The sequence below is a fragment of the Bufo gargarizans genome, chromosome 3 (genome assembly GCF_014858855.1).
Source record: "Bufo gargarizans isolate SCDJY-AF-19 chromosome 3, ASM1485885v1, whole genome shotgun sequence".
Classification (NCBI taxonomy): domain Eukaryota; kingdom Metazoa; phylum Chordata; class Amphibia; order Anura; family Bufonidae; genus Bufo; species Bufo gargarizans.
Genome location: NC_058082.1, coordinates 611,155,521 through 611,177,829, shown reverse-complemented (window position 1 = coordinate 611,177,829; position 22,309 = coordinate 611,155,521). Strand labels below are relative to the sequence as shown.

At 47.0% G+C, this 22,309-nt stretch overlaps 1 protein-coding gene across 1 annotated transcript; it reads left to right on the top strand.

Moving 5' to 3' along the window:
• Positions 1–910: 910 nt before the first annotated feature.
• CHMP2B (charged multivesicular body protein 2B) lies at positions 911–21,950 on the top strand. Its single transcript, XM_044284522.1, has 6 exons — positions 911–1,039; positions 14,900–14,991; positions 19,201–19,395; positions 19,523–19,625; positions 19,989–20,095; positions 21,441–21,950. The coding sequence occupies exons 1-6, from the start codon at positions 1,006–1,008 to the stop codon at positions 21,552–21,554; spliced, it is 645 nt and encodes a 214-aa protein (XP_044140457.1). The 5' UTR covers positions 911–1,005; the 3' UTR covers positions 21,555–21,950.
• The last annotated feature ends 359 nt before the right edge of the window (positions 21,951–22,309 follow it).

Below are 22,309 nucleotides of genomic sequence, written 5' to 3'. Positions count from 1 at the left end.
ACTCTGGTCCATTATTCTCTATGGGCATTCCACTCTGGTCCATTATTCTCCATGGACATTCCACTCTGGTCCATTATTCTCCATGGACATTCCACTCTGGTCCATTATTCTCCATGGACATTCCACTCTGGTCCATTATTCTCCATGGGCATTCCACTCTGGTCCATTATTCTCTATGGGCATTCCACTCTGGTCCATTATTCTCTATGGGCATTCCACTCTGGTCCATTATTCTCCATGGACATTCCACTCTGGTCCATTATTCTCCATGGACATTCCACTCTGGTCCATTATTCTCTATGGGCATTCCACTCTGGTCCATTATTCTCTATGGGCATTCCACTCTGGTCCATTATTCTCTATGGGCATTCCACTCTGGTCCATTATTCTCTATGGGCATTCCACTCTGGTCCATTATTCTCTATGGGCATTCCACTCTGGTCCATTATTCTCTATGGGCATTCCACTCTGGTCCATTATTCTCTATGGGCATTCCACTCTGGTCCATTATTCTCTATGGGCATTCCACTCTGGTCCATTATTCTCTATGGGCATTCCACTCTGTCATTCCTTTCAGTAGGTCCCTGTTATGCGTTTTTTTTTCCTGTGTCTGTGGATCTGCTGTGCAATGTGTTTATAAAAAATTACATATATGACAACTTTTTTTTATCAAGGTTGGAAATATGCCATAAATTGCATCATAATTCCGACCTCACCAGTGAGACAGTCACGAGATAATGACGTCATTATAAGGCACGGTAAGTGTCCCCCTCCTCCCCCCGCAGCATGCGGCGATACCTGCAGTCACCAAAACTCCACGGGGTTTCCCCGAGCGACCCGAACGTCACAGAAAGGGGCGGGACCGTGTGGGACTGGAGCGAAGGTGGGATCACGTGGTGCGCCAGAGGGCGCGGCTTCGTGGATCATGTGAGAGAGGAGGGGGGCGAAGCGGAGTAACCGGTTCCTGGTTGCCCAGTGGATGAGGAAGTAGCGCGAGCGGCAGACATGGCCTCCCTGTTCAAGAAGAAGACGGTGGACGGTGAGTGGCATGCCCGACCCTGTGTGACCTCCCCCGTGTCTTCACCACCTGGGCCCCTCACCCTTCCTCTGAGGTGTTGTCCTGACTTCTGCCCCTGTTACACGTCTCCCCCTGTGGAGTCTGGTGGTCACCCTGTGCCCCTGGCCTCACAGGCTGTCAGTGGTGCCCCAGCCCTATGACAGTTCTGACTGGTAACTGCCTCCTGGGCCTCCCCTGAGACTGTGGATACGTATCTGACAGCATTGCCCCATGTTCTGCCCTTGTCCATAGGACTCATCTATTGGGGGCTCAGGAAGACGGTGACCGGGTCCTTAATGTGTGCCATTCCTGTAGACGGCGCAGGACCACAGCTGGACCTATTGTAGTCACTATATACCTGTGTGTGTGTGTATATATAAAACAACACAGCACTTCCAGCTGGTGAAAAATGGGTAATCCTTTATACACCCATGCCACGATTTGGTCCAAGGGCTTGAGAATGGTCCCAGCAAGCGGACTGAAACGTGGCATGGGTGTATAAAGGATTACACGTTTTTCACCTTCTGGAAGTGCTGCGTTTTCTTTAATTAATATATATATATATATATATCCATATCCGTGGTCGAGTCTGCGCCGCTGGCACTCTTTTCCAGTATCCAGGTGTGCTGCCCTGCCCAGGTACCAACCTGGCAGTGACCTTGTGCCAGCTATCTATCTATCTAGTCTTTATCTTCGGTGATCGGTGTCAATTCTCCAGTATTGGTGAAATCTCCGCTTTCAGTCTCCTTTTGACCTTGTACCCTCCTCCCTGTGCCCATCACTCTACCATGGCACAGCCCTGGCTGTATTCCTGTCAGTCAGTGCCCAGGCTCGTTCTGCCATAGATATCATTGTGTCTGAAGCTGCGTCTGCTTTCTCGCCCCCTCCGGCTGGGGCTGCAGCGTCTGTGTGTCCTCTAGCAGAAGGCTTACCACTGACCCTGAGAGAGCAGCCACATCCTTGTGGGCTTGTTTTGGGGAGGGACATTGGTGTAATCCGTTTTTTACTTTTTAATAAAAGCTTTGTTGTATTTCTTCCCGGTCATGGACCCGTCCTGTGGATGTATCATCATGTTGCTCCTGTCTGTTAGGAGTAGTAGTAGGTTGTAGTAGGCTTGTGGTGGCTGCAGATGTAGCAGAGTTTGTAAGATGGACTCCTCATATCTGTGTGTTACATGGGACTGCAGGAAACAGAGCAGTGACACATTGAGCACTGCTACATCTCTCTGTGGGATGCTAGAACCTGTGGTTAACCAGTGTGCACCCCGTGTATGCTGGCAGGTGTTTTCGAACAGTAAGATTTTGTGTTTCTGTATAGAGATCCTTCTGTCCGGAAGTTCTTCTAACTATTATTTACCCACGTGATACGGCGTGTGACTCGGATCTGATGTCACCAACTCATCAGGTGACGAAAAAGAGGCAGGGACGAGAACGTGACTCACGGCGACTCACTGAAGGGCTGTGTCAATTTTTCCGATAGCGAATGACGAGCAGAATTATCAGAGAATCACTGGAGAGATGTGGGGATTATTACTGCGCTGGAGTATACGGCAGTAACGTCTGTGCCCCTGTATTTTGGGATGTTCTGTATACTACAGTGTGGACCGTGGAATACAGCGCACGCTCCCGTCTATGCTTTACTGTATTACCGCGGCCCCCTGTCATTTCTGGGAGTTTCAGATCCTAGCACAAAGCTTTCACTTTTAGGTGTTGGTTGGGTTGTTGGATATTTTATTTGTGCCGGTGCATTTACTAGAAGGAAGTGTAAAAACCTACATCGGAAAACTCCTCGAATTTGTCATGAAAAACACAGATTTAATTAATATTTATAGTGAGAACAATAATGTGGAGAATGACCAGTTCTAAGACTTCTGCTTCTCCCCCCGGTGATTCCACTTCTGACTTTAGCTCTAAAAAGTGACAAAACCTGCAGTGGCATTTCCCCCCCCCCCCCCCCCAAAAAAAAAAAATGCTGGATGTGAAACCGGCCTTGACAGAGCCTTGTGGTCAGCGGTCGGGGTGTTCGGTGCAGCGCCTGTGACCCTCACCTCTAGAAACCGCACGGACACGCGTCTGGGATAGAAATGTCTGCATCTCCCGGCAATCTGCCCAATACTATTCTCCGAGACGGGAACCGCATGAGCGGCACTGTATCTGAGAGGACGTGTCCCCATGGGAGCGGAGGGGGGTTCAGTAAATCTCATGTCAGATCTGCGAACAACCAGCAATGACGTGAGAAACACCAGCATGAAACGTCGGCTATCGGTGTGGAGTTGGACGCACGTCTTTTATGCCTTTATTATGTTGTAAATGCTAAATCATCAGTCTTTACCTTTTTGTTGCTGGATAGATAGATATTAGATTGGATGATTGATAGATGGATGATTGATAGATGGATGATTGATAGATGGATGATTGATAGATGGATGATTGATAGATGGATGATGGATGGTAGATAGTAGATTGATGGATGGTAGATAGTAGATTGATGGATGGTAGATAGTAGATTGATGGATGGTAGATAGTAGATTGATGGATGGTAGATAGTAGATAGTAGATTGATGGATGGTAGATAGTAGATAGTAGATTGATAGATATTACCGTGTTTCCCCGAAATTAAGACACTGTCTTTTATATTTACTTTTCCTAAAAAAAAACAAAAAAAAAAAAAACACACACTATGGCTTATTTATCAGGGATCCAGTGAGAACTGGGTCCAGTCTGCACACTGATGCTGAGGAGACTTTTACTTTCACTTTCTCCCTCAGCTTGCTGTGCACAGAATGACCGGGACCTGACGGGGCAAGCCAACCGTGTTGATGGGGCTGCCCGCAACTCTCCCGTCACCTACAGATGTGGGGCAGATGAGACAGCACCTACAGCAGCTGTCACGATGGGGTACAGTAGATGAGACAGCACCTACAACGGCTGTCACGAAGCGGCAGATGAGAAGGGCTGCCCACGTCTTCTTTACCGCTCTGCGCCGGTACATAGCCGATGAGAAAGGCTGCCTGCGTCTTCTTTACCGCTCCGCGCCGGTACATAGCCACGCCCTTCACTGCAGCTTATTTTCGGGGTTTATCTTATATTGAGGGGTAACACTGTAGATAGGAGAGGGAGGGAGATATTAGAGATGGAGACCTGGGCTGTGATCTCATGATCTGTGATATTATATAGGACGGGGATTATGGAGCCGGATTAGGGCTCCTTCATACAGAGGTTTCGATGTCTCTCTCCAGCACAGGCTTTATCACTGCTGTGACTTTGGGCAGCTCTGCATACATTCACCCTCTTACATAAGCTTTCTCGCCTGCGCTGTAATCTGCCTCCTGTAATGTCAGGATCGCTTGGGTTTCTCTTCATCACCTTCTATGGTTGCTGCCTGTATAATGTGAATGTGGTCCTTGTTTTATCCGACTGCTCCCTCTAGTGGAAAGTCTCGATACAACAGTGTCTCTCCAGGGCGGACCCGTGTTCCTAATTCACAACTCTCTTCTTCTATGCATGTATTCCATCCCCGGACGCTGTACGGTGTATTACTACCGGCTAACGTTCCTTTATAGGACTGCCCCGGCCGTATACCTGGCAGTGATGTATTATGCACCATGTCTGACCCATATTCCTAGTGACATGGTGGCAGATGTTGGTCTCCGGAGAGCTGTGGACGGATGGGTCTCTGTGGTGTCCTACATGATGACATTTTATTACCAGGGACACACACATTAGATAGGTGACCGGCTGAGCAGGGACATTGGGGAAAGCTCCTGCCAGAAACCTCTTACCGGAGCATGTTGTAATCCTTCGTGCCCGATCCTTATCTTCCCCCAATATCTGCTGTCGGGGAAGAATCAGGAGGCCCCCAAAGAAGATAGTGAGCATCTCCTGCCATCGGATTCAGCCAACTATTACCGTATATACCATGGGGGTGATGTATCAAACTGGTGTAATGTAGCACTGGCTTGCTTGCTATGGGAAACTAAGCCAGTTTTAGTAAATTCCCCCCCCCCTGATATATACAGACAAAATAGCCGAATAATATGTCAGTGATGGGCTCTTCTGGCTTGTAAATTAGGTCATCAGCTGTGTGCCAACCTGTGCCATCCTCGCTGTACAGACAAATATGCCGCCTCCTCTCCTACCAGTGCTGCTGTCCCTATAGGAGGAGCGATTGTGTTTGTCGTCGGCAGCCCTCCCACTCTGCCGCGTCGGACCACTTAGGATTGGCAGCCCCTCTATAAGTGGGCACAGCACTGCCATAGTCGCACATTTATGCATCGTCTGGCTCCACTGAACGCAGAACTACCAGTTATAACGTATTTGAGGATATGTGGAGAAGAGACGCCAGGATTCATTCCAGATCATGGAAAACGGACTGCAAAGTGGTTCCTCATGGATAACCTACTGAGACGGTGCGAGAGAGGACGGGGCGAGCAGAGGGAGATGGCAGCAGGGCACCGCACTTATTGGTCTTCTTGACTGAGGATTTCTCCCTCCAAACGACAGATTTCTCAAAGTGTCTAAAAGAAAATCTCCTTGTTGTCCCGTACCAACCAATCACAGCTCAGCTCTCATTTCTTATTCTGTTCTTGTAAAATGAAAGCTGCTCTGTGATTGGTTGATGTGGGCAACAAAACATTCTTCTTTTAGACAGTTTTTTATAACTCTGCTATATCTGTATTACTTATACAGTGTGATGGCTGATCGGAGGCTCTCTCTTCACTCCAGTTTGGGGTGTTAACCCTTTTGGGCGTAGATTAAGGCCATTTTTACTTAGCGTTTGGTCCGTGATATTAGTGTGTGGGTCAGAGACGCAGAACAGGGGCAGATATTTCCATTACACCCCATCTCTGTGTCTCTGTCTTCTGGTTTTGACTGGAAATCGCTGACTGTGTGGAAGCGGCCTGAGGGATTTTCTTACCATTCGGCACTGTTCCGGCTTCTTCTGAACAGGAGGTAGTTTGAGACGTTCCTATTCTTTCTCATAAATGACGTGTCCCTGATGTTCATGTAGATCTTTATTATTAGGAATGTGCATTGTGAAAGGTGACTGGTTGTAATTGGGATTATGCAGCACGTTTTAAAGGGTGCAAAAATGTATTGAAAAGCAGAGTTAGTCCTCCTGCACATGAACACTGACCGTGGGGCAGCCGCAGCGGATTGAAGTGAATGGGTCCGCGATCCGGCCGTTCTGCGAAAAGATAGAACATGTTCTATCTTTTTGCGGAATGGAAGTACGGGATGAAACCCCACGGAAGCACTCCGTAGTGCTTCCGTAGGGTTCCGTTGCGCACCATTCTATATCTCCGGATTTGCGGACCCATTGAAGTGAATGGGTCCGCATCCGTAATGGGGAACGGCGCCCGTGTATTGCGGATCCGCAATTGCGATCCGCAATATGGCAATGGGCAGCACACGTTCATGTGCTGGAGGCCTTAACGGGATTTGTACGAATTTACTTTTACCCTGGGTTCACACCTAAGCGTTCCTCAAACGCGCGTTTTACGCGCGTTTTTGTCGTGTGTTTTTATGCGCGTTTTTTGTAATAGTAAACGCGCGTTTGACGCGCGTTTGTGTCATTGACTGCAGTGTCCTATGGCCACAAACGCGCGTCAAAACGCCCCAAAGAAGCTCAAGTACTTGTTTGAGCATCGGGCGTTTTACAGCGCGTTCGTACGCGCTGTAAAACGCCCAGGTGTGAGCCCTTCCCATAGGGAAGCATTGGTTTTCATGTCTTAAGCGTTTTACAGCGCGTTTGAACGCGCTGTAAAACGCTCAGGTGTGAACCCAGGGTAAATGTTGACAGCATTTAAAGGCTGAAGTCACACACGCAGTTTTTGGTGCAGGTTTTTGAACCGCATTAGATCCAAAAATAAGGAAAATTATAAAGTTAAGTTAACCCCTTCTCAACCAGCGCCATAATAGTACGGCACAGCGGAACATGACTTGCCACCCACCGCCGTACTATTACGGCACAACGAACACCCGGCCCCCGGACATAATCAATCGGGAACCGGGGTGTAAGGGCTGCTCTGCTGAGCAGGCAGCCATGTTGGCTAACGGCTGGGGAAGATATTTCCGCTCCAGCCAATGGCAGTGCTATAGCTGCACAGGAAGAGGCAGAACTTCCCTGCAGCCTGTCTAGCTGGTGACTGCGTGCAGAGAGGTTCTGTGCCTTTCTGTGCTGCTTACTGCGCTTTTAACCCCTTTTCTGCTGAAAAGATGAACATCTGGACTAGCTGCACAGATATTATATATTTTTTTTTTTTTTCATTTGCAGCTGTTCCAGATCCCTAAACCTCCCATCTTTCCCCTGTCCCTTTTTTTATTTTTTATTTATTTTTTTACGGACGCCATTTGGTTTGTGCACTTTTTTTGGGGTGTTTTTACCATTTTCCAGCTCTGCACTACTTTTTCTGCGTGCGAGCTGTGACTGCCAAGTGCTATTCAGTGCGTACCTGTCTGATCAGCACCTGCAGATTATTCTTTGCGTTTTATTTTTTTTGTTTTTGTTGTTTTTTTTTGCCAATGTTCACTGTAGCAAATTTTTATAGTACAGTTTTTGCACGCACAATCTGTGTGCATGCTGCAGGGCACCTATCAGTAGTGTGCTCAGTAGCATCTGCAAATGTTTCTTTTTTTTTTTTTTTTTTTTTTTTTTTTTTTACACCCAAAAAAAGACCTGCAGTTTGTGGTAGTTAGAGATTATATATATTTCAGTTAGTGTCAGTTTAGATTTTTCCACGAACGCACCATCTGTGTACATGCATTTTGCAACCGCTGAGCACCGATCGGTAGTGTCTGTTACTGATCGCTTCTGCTCAGTTTGCACTGCGTTTGTTTTGTTTTTTTGCAGAACAACTTTTCTTCTAAATTTTATTTCAAATTTATTACAAGCCCCTTCATGTGTGAAAACACTACATACACACCCCTCACACTAAATAAAGGTTTACACGTTTCACACATCACACCCCAATAAAATAAAAATGTCCCATTCATCCCGAGTATACTCCGCTGAAGACGCATTCGCCATCCTTGCCTCCGATACTGAGTCTGCCAGTCATCATCATCATTATCATCTGCTGATGAGGTACCCTCTAAAAGGCGCCCCAGGGTGAACCCACATGGACCCCCACCCCCTGAGAATTATCAGTCCCAAATTCCTGAGTTTGTGGGCAACTCAGAAATTCTGAGACTGTGCGGGCTTCACTGAAATTGTTTTCTTTTTTCTTTTTATCTATTTCTCAGAAAATGTTATAAATTTGATGGTAACCCAAACAAATGTATACACCCAGCAATTTATTTCCCAGCACCCTACATCGCCATACGCTAGACCCCAATGTTGGACCCCATTAAATGCAGCAGAGATGATGACCTTTTGGGGGCTCTTGCTGCATTTGGGCCTAGTAAAAAACAAAGATTAAAGGGTTTCTACCACTTGCATATCACATATTTGGTGATCAGACACTAGCGATCCGCTAGTGTCTGATGTAGCTTACAAGCTAATTATTACCTTAATCCGTTCGGCCCATACCTCAAAAAAAGCACTTATATCTTTATGCAAATGAGCCTCTAGGTGCTATGCAGGCGTTTTTCCAGCACCTAGAGGCTCCGTCTACCTTGCAGTTTGCCGCCCATCGCCTCGCTCCAGCACGCCCATCTCTTACCGTATTCGATCCTCCCCCTGCTTCAGCCTTCAGAAATCCCGCGCCTGCGCCGTTCGTCGAGGCATTCGGCGCAGGCGCAGTCAATGTCTGACCGCTCCGTGCTCAGACATTTCCACTGCGCCTGCGCCGATGTCATCGGCGCAGGCGCAGTGGAAATGTCTGAGCACGGAGCGGTCAGACATTGACTGCGCCTGCGCCGAATGCCGCGACGAACGGCGCAGGCGCGAGATTTCGGAAGGCAGAAGCAGGGGGAGGATCGAATAGAGTTGAAGATGGGCGTGCTGGAGCGAGGCGCTGGGCGGCAAACTGCAAGGTAGACGGAGCCTCTAGGTGCTGGAAAAACGCCTGCATAGCACCTAGAGGCTCATTTGCATAAAGATATAAGTGCTTTTTTTGAGGTATGGGCCGAACGGATTAAGGTAATAATTAGCTTGTAAGCTACATCAGACACTAGCGGATCGCTAGTGTCTGATCACCAAATATGTGATATGCAAGTGGTAGAAACCCTTTAATCAGTATTGGAGTGCGGATGTCTTGTACCACACTCCAATTTACAGTAATACCATGGCCCGTAATAGATTTGAGCCGATTCAGAAATTTTTGCATTATAATGATAATGCACAGTGTCTGCCCCAAAATAACCCAACATTTTATCGTCTTTTTATAATTAGGCCCAGCCTTGACCACTTCTGCAGCAAGTTTGCTGAAGTGTACACCCCAGAACAAAATATCTGTATAGATGAATCCCTGGTACATTTCAAGGGGAGGGTAAGATACCGCCAGTACCTGCCCAGCAAGCGAGCAAGGTGTGGCATAAAAATGTATAAACTCTGTGAGAGTCACTCCTGGTACACCTATAGGTTTTGGGTTTATGAAGGCCGGGACACCCGTATTAAAGCCCCAGAATGCCCCCCCCATCCTAGGAGTTAGTGGGAAGATTGTGTGGGACTTACTGCACCCACTGCTGGATAAGGGTTACCACCTCTGTGTGGATAACTATTATACCAGCATACCCCTATTCATGTCCCTATCTGCCAGAGGTACTGTGGCCTCCCTAGATCCCTGGTAGGGCTCTCCTCCATGATAACATGCTGGTGGTTAAGTACAAGGACAAGAGGGACGTCCTTGTACTGACCACCATTCACAGTAACACCAGCTCCCCTGCCGCTGTACGTGGTACTACTACCACTGTCCCCAAACCAGACTGCATTGTGGACTACAACAGTCACATGGGAGGGGTTGATCTGGCCTATGCATGAAGGAGTGTTTTAAAATATGCCACACATCCATGGAGTATTAATTTAATTTAATTTCATCCTTTATGCTCCCTGTAATATTTCCACTTTATTTCTCTGATTTAGTCCACCTCACTTGCATATCCACTTTCCAACAACCACTACATATTTTTTCTGTGAGACAAATGTTAGGTGAAAAGTGCCCTTTCCACCCCTTAAAATGTTCGTACGGGGGTGTTCTTTCCGAAATGGGGTCACTTGTTCGGGTTTTTCATTTCTGGGGACGTCAGGAATTTATTTAATGCGACATGGCAGCTAAAATACATGTTTTGGCGTATTCGGGGGGGGGGGGGAAATGAGGAACAAAATGTGGGGTGTATTTTCTCCTGTTACCCCTTGTAAAAGTGAAAAATATGGGCGTGAAGCAACTTTTTCTGGAAAACATAGTAATTTTTCCTCTTCACAGCCAAGCGTTTCCTAATTCTGTGAAATGCCTGATATGGGTCAAAGTGCTCACTACACACCTTGAAATATTCTTTGAGGGGTGTAGTTTCCAGAATGGGGTCACTTTTTGGGGGTTTCCACTCTAGGGCTTCCTCAGGGTGTGTTCAATTGCAAGATGGCGCCTGTCAATTATTCCGGTGAAATCTGCCTTCCAGAAGCCATTTGGTGCTCCTTTCCTTCTGACCCCTGTGGTACGCCAATATAGCACTATACAAGCACATATGGGGTATTGCTGTAATCAGGAGATAATGGGCAATAAATTAGGGGGTGCATTTTCTCTAGTTCGCCATTGTGAAAGTGAAAAATGTGGGCCTAAAGTACATTTTTCTGGAATCTTGAAATATTCCTTGAGGGGTGTAGTTTCCAGAATGGGGTCACTTTTTGGGGGTTTCCTCTCTAGGGGTACCTCAGGGTGTCTTCATATGTGATATAGCTCCCAAAAGCCAATCCTGCAAAATATGTCCTCCAAAAGCCCTATGGTGCTCATTCCATTTTTGAACCCTGCCATGCGCTCATGCATCCGTTTTTGAGCACATATGAGGCGTTCGCTATGTTCAGGGGGAAATGGGTAACAAAATGTGGGTGTATTTTGTCCTGTTTTCCCTTGTGAAAGCGAAAAATGTGGGTGTAAAGCAACTTTTTCTGGAAAAAAATTAGTAATTTTTCTACAAACTGTGAACATGACTGCCCCCTGCTGCCTGGTAGCACCCGATCTCTTACAGGGGGCTGTGATCAGCACAATTAACCCCTCAGGTGCCGCACCTGAAGGGGTTAATTGTACTATCATATCCCCCTGTAAGAGATCAGGGCTGCCAGGCAGCAGGGGGCAGACCCCCCCCCTCCCCAGTTTGAATATCATTGGTGGCCAGTGCGGCCCCCCCCCCTCCCTCCCTCTATTGTAATAATAGGTTGGTGGCACAGTGTGCGGCCCCCCCCGCCCCCCCCCCTCCTCCCTCTATTGTAATAATTCGATAATTCGTTGGTGGCACAGTGTGCGCCAACGAATTATTACAATAGAGGGAGGGGGGGGGGGCCCGGTGGGCGGGGGGGGCGCACACTGGCCACCAATGATATTCAAACTGGGGGGGGGGGGGGGGGGTCTGCCCCCTGCTGCCTGGCAGCCCTGATCTCTTACAGGGGGATATGATAGTACAATTAACCCCTTCAGATGCTGCACATGAAGGGGTTAATTGTGCTGATCACGGCCCCCTGTAAGAGATCGGGTGCTGCCAGGCAGCAGGGGGCAGTCTTGTACACAGTTTGTAGTGTATTCTAACTAGAAGCGTCCCCATCACCATGGGAACGCCTCTGTGTTAGAATATACTGTCGGATATGAGTTTTCACAAAGTGAAAACTTAGATCTGAAAAAGCTTTTATGCAGACGGATCTGCGGATCCGTCTGTATGAAAGTAACCTACGGCCACGGATCACGGACACTGATGCCAATCTTGTGTGCATCCGTGTTCTTTCACGGACCCATTGACTTGAATGGGTCCGTGAACCGTTGTGGAAAACTGAGCATTTTCCGATTTTTCCACGGACCCATTGAAAGTCAATGGGTCCGAAAAAAAACTGAAAACGGCACGACCACGGATGCACACAACGGTCGTGTGCATGAGGCCTTGGGGTAATAGATTTTGAGTTTTGTTTGTCTGTTAACCCTTGATTTGTTGCAGAAAAAATAGATAAAAATGTTGCTGGGAAATATCTAGGAAAGACGTATGCCTCTTCCTGCTGTATTCACTTCTGGCTTTAGCTTAAAGGGGTATTCCCATCTTGCTGATTCATCCTCACCTGCAGTTAGCTCTGCTGTTCACTTCCTGGTTTCCTGCAGCTAAGGCGGGGCGGGGCTTAGGCAGTTTGAGTAAGGGCCGGCCACACCTCCTTATGACATCACACTGAGAACTCAGTACTTATAGTCATCAGTCTGGCAGCCTGCAGCATCTGATAAGCCCATCCCTCCTGCTGGGGAATCATCACTCAGAGAGCAATGGTGGGTGAGCTCAGTGTACAGTAACATGTTGCTGTCCTGCATTCTAAGGGTACTTTCACACTAGCGTTTTTGTTTTCCGGTATTGAGTTCTGTCCTAGGGGCTCAATACCGGGAAAGAGCTGATCAGTTTTATCCTAATGCATTCTGAAATGGAGAGCAATACGTTCAGGATGCATCAGTTCAGTCCCTCTTACGTTTTAAGACCTTTAAGAATGAGTTAAAAATAAATACCGTTTCCAGATGACAACAGGAAAGACCGATCCGGTATTGCAATGCATTTGTGAGATGGATCCGCATCTGGAGCAGTCTCACAAATGCATCCGTTTTCGTCCAGATTGCCTGCCAGAATCCTCTGCCTCAAGTGTGAAAGTACCCTAATACACACAACACCAATATAACCAAACGCACCACTAATTCATAGAAAATCAATCAACTTTATTCATGACCAAAATTACATAAATATGCACAATGTCAATGCGGTTAAAAGGACTACACGCTAACAACACGTGGTGGAAAGTTCGCTCACATGCGGTACATTATCCCTAAAATAATCCTGTAAATGCCCAAAACCCCAGTCATATGTCTATAAATAATTCAGGAAATCCATAGAATGACATAAATGCAATGCATAAGACAGCAGGCTAACAAGAGTACATAATAGAAAGGAGATCAGGAAAGAATACATAATATATACCGACCGCAAGTGGTGCTGCCACACTGCTTCCTCCAAGGGGCGGAACGCCGTCGGGGGCGGAAGAAGCCGTGTGGTGAAACGCGCGTCGGGGAGTCACGGGTGCGTTTGGTTATATTGGTGTTGTGTGGCTCATATTCCACTCACTTGTTCCATACTCTTATGAGTATAGGTGTATTGAAGTACCCTAAGTCTTATCTTTTACAAACCCATTCTGTGCAGCAAAAACTATAATTCCATATTATACATTAGCCCAAAAGCATGTTAGCCAGTAGACTTATAATCTGTGCTTTTGACTCCCATAAAACATGACCAACCCCCACCCACCAGCACTGATGCAGATTTGTTTCCATTACAGCTGTACTCCAGTTGTGTATAAACCTTAGACCATGTGTCTGTATAGATGCATGTATAGCTCAGCTACATCTGTCTTCACCAGTTCCCTAACATCACTTTGGCTGAATGGCTTCCTATACAGCTCTGCTACACCTTTATTCCACTACCCCACTAGCACTGTGTCTGAACCGCCTCATATACAGCTCTGCTACATCTGTCTTCCACTACCCTACTAGCACTGTGTCTGAACGGCTTCATATACAGCTCTGCTAAATCTGTCTGTTTTTCTCTCCCACCAGCAGTGAGGCTGAACCGCCGCATATACAGCTCTGGCTCTGCTAAATATGTCACTCTTTCTTGCACCAGCACTGTGGGGGAACTGCCTCATATAAAGCTCTGCTACACCCATCTTCCCTGGATCCCTCTATATTCAGCTCTGCTACATCTCTTTTCCCTGAACTGCTCTATATACAGCTCTGCTACATCTAACTTCCACTCCACAATACAGCTCAGCTACATCTGTCTACCCCACTAGCACTGTGTCTGAACCGCCTCCTCTGGATAGAGCATCAGCTTCTGATCGGCGGGGTTCCGACACCCGGGACCCCTGCCGATCAGCTGTTTGAGAAGGCAGCGGCGCTCCAGCAGCGCCGCGGCCTTCTCACTGTTTACCGCTGGCTATCCCTGTGTAATCAGGATTGTGCTGCCAATAATCAGTAGGACAGAATCCGAATGTGTTGTCACTCGCACTGCCAGAACATTGGGCAGTGTAATACCACTCCGAATTTACACCATTATCAGTAAATCTGGACCCCTGTGTGTGAAACCGCCCTTGGGGAAGCCAAATGAAACTATCTTACCTACTTTTCTTTGCCTTTTTAAGCTTTGTAGCTCTAGTGTTTAAACATGCTGGGAGTTGTAGGTTTCCCAGATGTTGGAGACCACTGCTTTAGGTCATCCTTCACCTGGAGGTGTGGAAATGTTCTTTTACACAAATTGCCCTGAAGATCGTTCCCTTTTATAGGTGTAATCATTTATCTGGTTCGGTGGCCCTTTAAGACTAGAAGTGCCCTAATTAGATTTTATTCGTCCCCTGAGCGTAGTTAATCTCTTCTGCGCCCCAATCCAATCTTCATTGCTCGCAGAACCAGAAGGTAAAAGCTGCTTTTTAAGCTATTGGAGTTGAGATTTGGCGTCCCTAAATCTTCCCCTATTAAATTTTCATGTGTGTGTGTGTCGCCCCGTAGCTTCAGATTATTACAATTCTCACTCGTCTGACCCCGGCACGTCTATTGCAAACATTAATGAACTCCTATTGTCTGCAGCCTCTATAGCAGCGGAATTAGAGGATCACACAGAATGGAATCGGACACTTCTATGGGCAGCTTTATTTATTTCCACTGCCTTCTTTTTCTTACAGATGTAATAAAGGAGCAGAATAAGGAGCTAAGAGGCACGCAGAGGGCCATAACCAGAGACCGCACCGCCTTGGAAAAGCAGGAGAAGCAGCTGGTGAGTGAACTGAAGCCTCGCAGAGCTTTTACTGTGAGGACGTATCTCGCCTGCAGTCCTAATCTATCATTGAATGTGTTATTGCAAGGGCTGTAGGAGACAATATGGTGTGTGCGCTAATATTAACGAGGCATTGTCAAAGAGATCAGACATACACTACTCACAAAAAGTTAGGGATATTTGGCTTTCATGTGAAATTTCAGGATGAACCTAAAATGCACTCTAACCTTTAGGCCACTTTCAGACGAGCAAGTTTTTTGCGCTCCGCACTCGCAGTGTGAGTATGCAGCAGCCCCCATCCTGACCTCCCAGCACTGCCAGGGCCGCATAGCATTATATTGATTAATGATGCTATGTAACCTGTAGAGCTCTGGAATGTATTGTATAACACTGACATCATTTTGTCAGTGTTAGGCCCCCTGCACACGAACGTGTGCTTCCTGTTGCCGTATTGCGGACCGCATTTGCGGATCCGCAATACACGGGTGCCGTTCTGTGGGCATTCCGCATCACGGATGCGTAACCATTCTCTTGAATGGGTCCGCAAATCCGGAGAAGGGGAACGGAAGCACTACGGAGTGCTTCTGTGGGGTTTCGTCCCGTACTTCCGTTCCGCAAAAAGATAGGACATGTCCTATCTTTTTGCGGAACAGCCGGATCACGGACCCATTAAAGTGAATGTGCACGTTCGTGTGCAGGGGGCCTTATATAATAGAATACATTCCAGACCTCTAAGGGTTACATCGCATCATAAATCAATGTAATGCTATGTGACCGCAGCAGTGCTGGAAGTTCAGGACGGGAGCTGCTGCATACTCGCACTGAGTCTGGAGTGTACAACTCGCTGGTCTGAAAGCTGCTTTACAGGTGAACTTAATGTGACCTCAAAACGTTGCGAGGTTTCATGCAGGATGTTCTCAGACAGAAGTGGCCACTGAGCTTAGAGTGTCATCGGCAGGTTGCAATAGTGATCGAAGGAGTCACAGAAAGGCATAGAAGTGGACGTCCTTTGGCCACATCCCACACTGAACGCTTCCTTGTGAACAATGCCCTGCGGAACCATGCACATTTAAGGGAACTCCAAACCATTTGAAATCATTTTACACGAGTGTGCTCTGCGTGCTAGACTTCCTGCAGTGGGACCTGACCACACCACCAGGCACAAGCATCACCGTGTTGCATGGGCCAGGGAGCATCTATGCTGAAAGGAGGGACCAGTAGGCCTCAGTGCTGTTCACTGATTCAAGCTGAGCAGAAATGATGGCCGCCAACGGTGTTGGAGATGTCAAGGAGATTGCCTCTGTTGTCACCAGACAAGTCTTTGGTGGTGGTGTTACAATGTGGGCAGGTGTCTCTAATACAGAAATGCTCTACACATGAACAACACAGGCCTAATTTCATCTTCATGGATGCCAATACGCCAGCTCACCGAGGTCTCATTAGGGAACGGCTGCTGGAGACTGGGGTACCTCAAATGGAGTGGCCTGCACTTTCTCCAGATCTGGATCCCATTGTAAACCTATGGGATCAGCTGAGTCACCGTGTAGAGGCTCGTAACTCTGTAAGGCTACTTTCACACTAGCGTTCAGAACGGATCCGTCTGCATTATATTGTCCAAAAATGTCTAAGTGTGAAATTAGTCTGAACGGATCCGTCCAGACTTTACATTGAAAGTCAATAGGGGACGGATCAGTTTGAAGATTGAGCCATATTGTGTCATCTTCAAACGGATCCGTCCCCATTGACTTACATTGTAAGTCTGGACGGATCCGCTTGCCTCCGCACGGCCAGACGGACACCCGAACGCTGCAAGCAGCGTTCAGGTGTCCGCCTGCTGAGCGGAGCGGAGGCTGAACGTCGCCAGACTGATGCATTCTGAGCGGATCCGCGTCCACTCAGAATGCATTAGGGCTGGACGGAAGCGTTCGGGTCCGCTTGTGAGCCCCTTCAAACGGAGCTCACAAGCGGACAGCCGAACGCTAGTGTGAAAGTAGCCTAACCCAGAATCTCAATGACCTGAGGGACGCTTTTCAAGAAGAGTGGGATGCCATGCCTCAGCAGACAATAAGGCTACATCTACACGACGACATTTATCGCGCGACAATAACTACACTGCAACATTAGTAGCACCAATTTTTATAATGGCAGTCAATAGTGTCACACTGCAACATGCTGCGACGCAACAGTCGCAGAAAAATCCATCTCAAATGGATTTTCTGCGACTGTTGCGTCGCAGTCGCAGCATGTTGCAGTGCGACACCATAGACTGCCATTATAAAAATTGTCGCACAACATTAATGCGACAAATGTCGTTGTGTAGACGTAGCCTAAGTCGACTTGTAAATAGCATGAGACGTCGTTGTCGAGCTGTAATTGATCCTCAAGGCCACATGACAAGTTATTGAGTTTTTGTGGGGGTATACCCACCACTGGTGTTGGCTGTTGTTTGAGATGAGGAAATCACCATTGCATACTTCTTCTTAAATGCCCTACTTTTATGATATAATATCACTGTAGCGTGAACTTTTTACGTTTCCCATAAATTTTACCAGAAAGCCAAATATCCGTAACTTTTTGAGAGTAGTGTAAGTATATGTTCATGTATAGATAAAATCCACAAGCAACGAGTAAGGCTTCATGCACACCATCGTATGTATCTTGCGGTCTTCAAACCGTAGACCCGCATAGTGCGGATACCGGCCACGTGCCTGCCGCAACTTCTGCCAATAGGACATGTTCCATCATTTGCGGAGTGGCCGCACAGATGCTGACGGCACACGGATGACATCCATGTGCTGTGTGCATATTATTATTTTTTCCAGCCCCATAGAAATTAATATTGGTCCGTGCAATCTGCATTTGCAGCCTGGAAAATCCAGTAGTGTGCACGAGCCCCGACTTGGCACCTGCATTGTGTGGCCTCCCGAGCTACGTCATTTAGTGCAGTCCAGAGCTGTATTCATGGTTCTGCTGAGCTTCTATAATATAGCGGAGCTGTTACAGTAGGTTTTCTTGTCCAATTACTCTACTGTTCCTGCTGTAATGACTGCAATATCCAGCATGATGACCAGCAACACTGGCTCTGCCCAGACCCTAAAGAAATGGGAATGCAGCCCGCTGTCCGATTCCTGGAAGCAAATCGATCTATGTAGTGAGACGGGGGCAAGAGATGTCATTGTCCACCTAGGTTTAAACATTCTCCAAGAACTGTTTGTATCCCCTCGATCCCGGCATAGACCCGGCACAGTGTCATGCTTCCAGCAGCTGCTTTGGTACTGGTGACATGAATCTTTAGCTCATAAGACAAATATTTGGCACCTGATATGAAACAGAAAAGTACTTTTTTTTTTTTTTCTTTCTTGAATATTATTGCAAAATAGCTCAAATCCAGAAGGAAGAAAGCTGTCAAGTAGAATCTGTACGCCACTAGGGAGGCGAGTTTGTTGCAGGTGCAGATCACCTTTAAAACGTTTGCCACTAGACGGGAATGGCTGATTCTTCAGCTTCCATGAGCAGTAATGTACTCCTATTAGGCAAGTCGTGGAAAACCCCTTTAATATTAACCTATCTGATCTGTCTTCAAGTCATTGGAACGGCACTAATGTATGGGTGAAGTGCTTCAGTAACGAGGCATGGCCACTACAGTGTGTGAATTTCTGGTGCCTGGTCCTAGCCCCGCAGCTGCTGAGCGCGGCTGATTGACAGGGTTGCTGGTAGTCAGGCCATTGCTAATTCATATTGATAACTTATCAATAGGGAAGTCCTGGAAAACTGTGTTAGGCTCCATTCACACGTCCGCAAAATGGATCCGCATCCGTTCCGCAATTTTGCGGAACGGGTGCAGACCCATTCATTTTCAATGGGGCCGGAATGTGCTGTCCGCATCCACATTTGTGGATCCGCACTTCCGCATCCGTGCTTCCGTTTCCCCCAAAAAATAGAACATGTCCTATTCTTGTCCGCAATTGCGGACAAGAACAGGCATATTCTATTAGTGCCGGCAATGTGCAGTCCGCAAAATACGGAAAGCACATTGCCGCTTTCCGTGTTTTGCGGATCTGTGGCTCCGTGTATCCGCAAAACACGTTGCGGACTTGTGAATGTAGCCTTATGGTTAGACTTTTATTTTTTAATTTTTTTAATTTTTTAATGTTAAAATTTATATATATATAATTTAACATTTTTTTAATTTATTCCCCCCCCCCACAGGAAATGGAAATAAAGAAGATGGCCAAGACAGGTAATAAAGACGCCTGCACGATTTTAGCAAAGCAGCTGGTGCAGTTACGTAAGCAGAAAACAAGAACTTATGCCGTTAGTTCCAAAGTCACCTCTATGTCAACGCAGACCAAAGTCATGAGCTCACAGATGAAGATGGCGGGGGCAATGTCCACTACAGCAAAGGTGAGTACAGGTTCATAGCAGCCTTGTGAGACCCAAACATGTTTTATCTCCATAGGGTAGACTGATTTTGCAGAACACATTTAGTTAAGTGTTTTTTTTTATTTTATTTGTTTTTCTTTTCCTCTAGACAATGCAAGCCGTGAACAAGAAGATGGATCCACAGAAAACTCTGCAAACGATGCAGAATTTCCAGAAAGAAAATATGAAGATGGAAATGACAGAAGAAATGAGTAAGACAAGTTCTTGCTGCTCATGAATAAGTGAAGACGTTTCCAGTCGTATGCTGGCACTAAGCACCACCGTCGGGGAGTGGAGGGGTGATCGTTGACCCCTCATTCTTCTCTGTTCAGCCCTAGAGCAATGGGAATGCTAGACATTCTGCTGCCTGTACTTAGCTTACTGACCTACTATACTGTGGGTGATGTCACTTTGGATTTTTGTAAGGGGGTTGGAGGCAAGACAACTAAACCAGAGCTCTAGAACCAATGCAGCAGTTGCTCAGTGGCCATTTATGAATATATAGTAATAGAGATTACACAAGGGAAGCTGTTATAGATATACAGTAATTTGTTATTTGCTTGTGTCCTTTGCAGTAAACGACACACTGGATGACATCTTTGATGCCTCTGAAGATGAAGAGGAAAGCCAGGATATTGTGAACCAGGTGTTGGATGAGATTGGAATTGAAATCTCAGGAAAGGTATGTACTAAGCTCAATAGCTGGCTAAGAAATGCAGGGACCTTATAATATTGCAGTATTTCAGATGTTAATGGGGTTGTCCGGGTTCAGAGCTGAACTCGGACATATCCCCATCTTCCCCCACTCAGCCCCTCCGAGATGAGCATTTCATACTCCAATGCTTTCCCTTGCCCTGCGCTGAATCGTGCAGGGCAAGGGCTTTTTCATTAGATCCAGTGACGTACCAGGTCTGTTAGTCGTCCGCCTAGTTATGAGCCCGGTGACGTCACCCGCACTAAAGGGCAAGCTTTAGCGCTGCCCTAGCCTGTAAAACTGCTAGGGCAGCGCTAAAGCCCGCCCCTTAGTGCTGGTGATGTTACTGGGACCACTGCTAGGCGGAAGCCTACCCGAGACCTACTGCGTCACCTGATCTAATGAAAAAGTTCTTGCCCTCAGTGATACATGAAATGCTCATCTCAGAGGGGCTGAGTGGGGATTTTCACCCAGGCAGCTCCCCTGACAAGAGCATCGGAGCAGTTCATGCTCCGATACTCTCCCTTGAGATAGTCTTCTCTCTCTTTTTTTTTTTTTACTATAACATACTGCCGGGTGGAGGCTTCTGCCCAGCAGTGTGTTTGGTGACTTCACCGACTCTGATGGGCGGGCTTTAGCCCTGCCCTAGCCGTTTTACAGGCTAGGGAAGTGCTAAAGCCCACCTATCAGTGCCGGTGACGTCACCGGGCTCCCTGCTGGACGGGAAGCCTCTTCCTGACAGCCCAAAGGAGAGCCCGGTACGTCACCGCATCTCCTGAAAATGCCTTTCCCCTTCGCAATTTAGCTCAGGGCAAAGGAGAGCATCGGAGTTCAGCTCCGGACCTGGACAACCCCTTTAAGGCGGTAGCCTATCTTCAGTGAGTGTCAGGCAGTGTATTGTGGCCAAATGTTGCCCCCCAATGTGATGAAATTGATATCTACTAAAATGGCAATTGATCACCCACCCAGCAGCCCAGTACGGCCACAGCACAGTGCACAAAGCCTTCCGCTTCCATCTCCGTCCGCTGTATGCTCCAGCAGCTGCTCGGTGGAGGTGCCAGGTATCGGACCCCCACCTATCTGATATTGATGACCTTTTCTAAGGACAGGCCATCAATATTGAAGTACTAGAAAAACGCTTTAAATGGGACTTGGCTGCGGAAAGGCCATGTCAGGGATGTCAGGAGGTTGTGTTATCTTTGCCAGCTGGTACTCTGTATTCCTGTCTTAACTGGAAATGTTGCATTCAGATAAATAACTTAAATCTTGTTGGTTATCGTTTGCTGCTATTAACCTCCAGCCATCTTCTTATTAACTAACCTTGTTATTTTAGATGGCAAAGGCACCCTCAGCAGCTAAAGGACTTCCCTCCGCATCCTCAACGAAGGCGACCACCATATCAGACGAAGAGATTGAGCGCCAGCTGAAGGCCCTGGGAGTAGATTAATGGCTGAGACCTTTCCGCTGTGTGTGGACTTGTATTTTGGCTACTAATGGAACAGCTTGAACAGGAATTTTATTTTTGAGGACTAAACGTGTCTTTTTGTTTCCTAATGTACACTACATTAGCTTGTATAATACTAGTCGCTGTATATAGACAATAACACCATTACCCTGTACAAATTTCCCTGTGTGTCAAGAGACGCTGACCTCCAGGGTCCGCCGCATTGTAGAGCTTGGTAAAACTGCTCCTACTTTACATCTAATGGACAGAATTCTTTGCAATGCAATTTGATCAGCAAATGATCTGAACAGTTTTGACTATTAACTCGCCACCTTCCAGCCGTGCGCATGGTAACCGATTCCTAACATGCATGCTTAGAAGTTTATTAAGTCAGGGTTTTCTATTTAAAAAAGGTATATCTTATTCATGTAATATTCCATGCAACCTTCATCTTTCTGCCGCGCACATGACTGGCTCCATCACTGGGAATTCTGCTAGAATTCACCCAATTGTCCAGAATGAATACACAACAGTGTTGGTTAATAGAGCTAGACGAGACTAGTCCGATCCTTAAGACTCCTTTACATTGCCCGGTGTTCGGGCAGATTATTGATCTACCAGTGTAAAGGCGCAGTCGATTAGAGCAAAACGATAGTAGGATCATTCATGCGGTATTGTCTAATCAGCCTCTGCTGTCAGCAAACCGCGATTCTGCATGGGGACGAGCAATGGCATTAGCGATCGCTAATCCCCATACT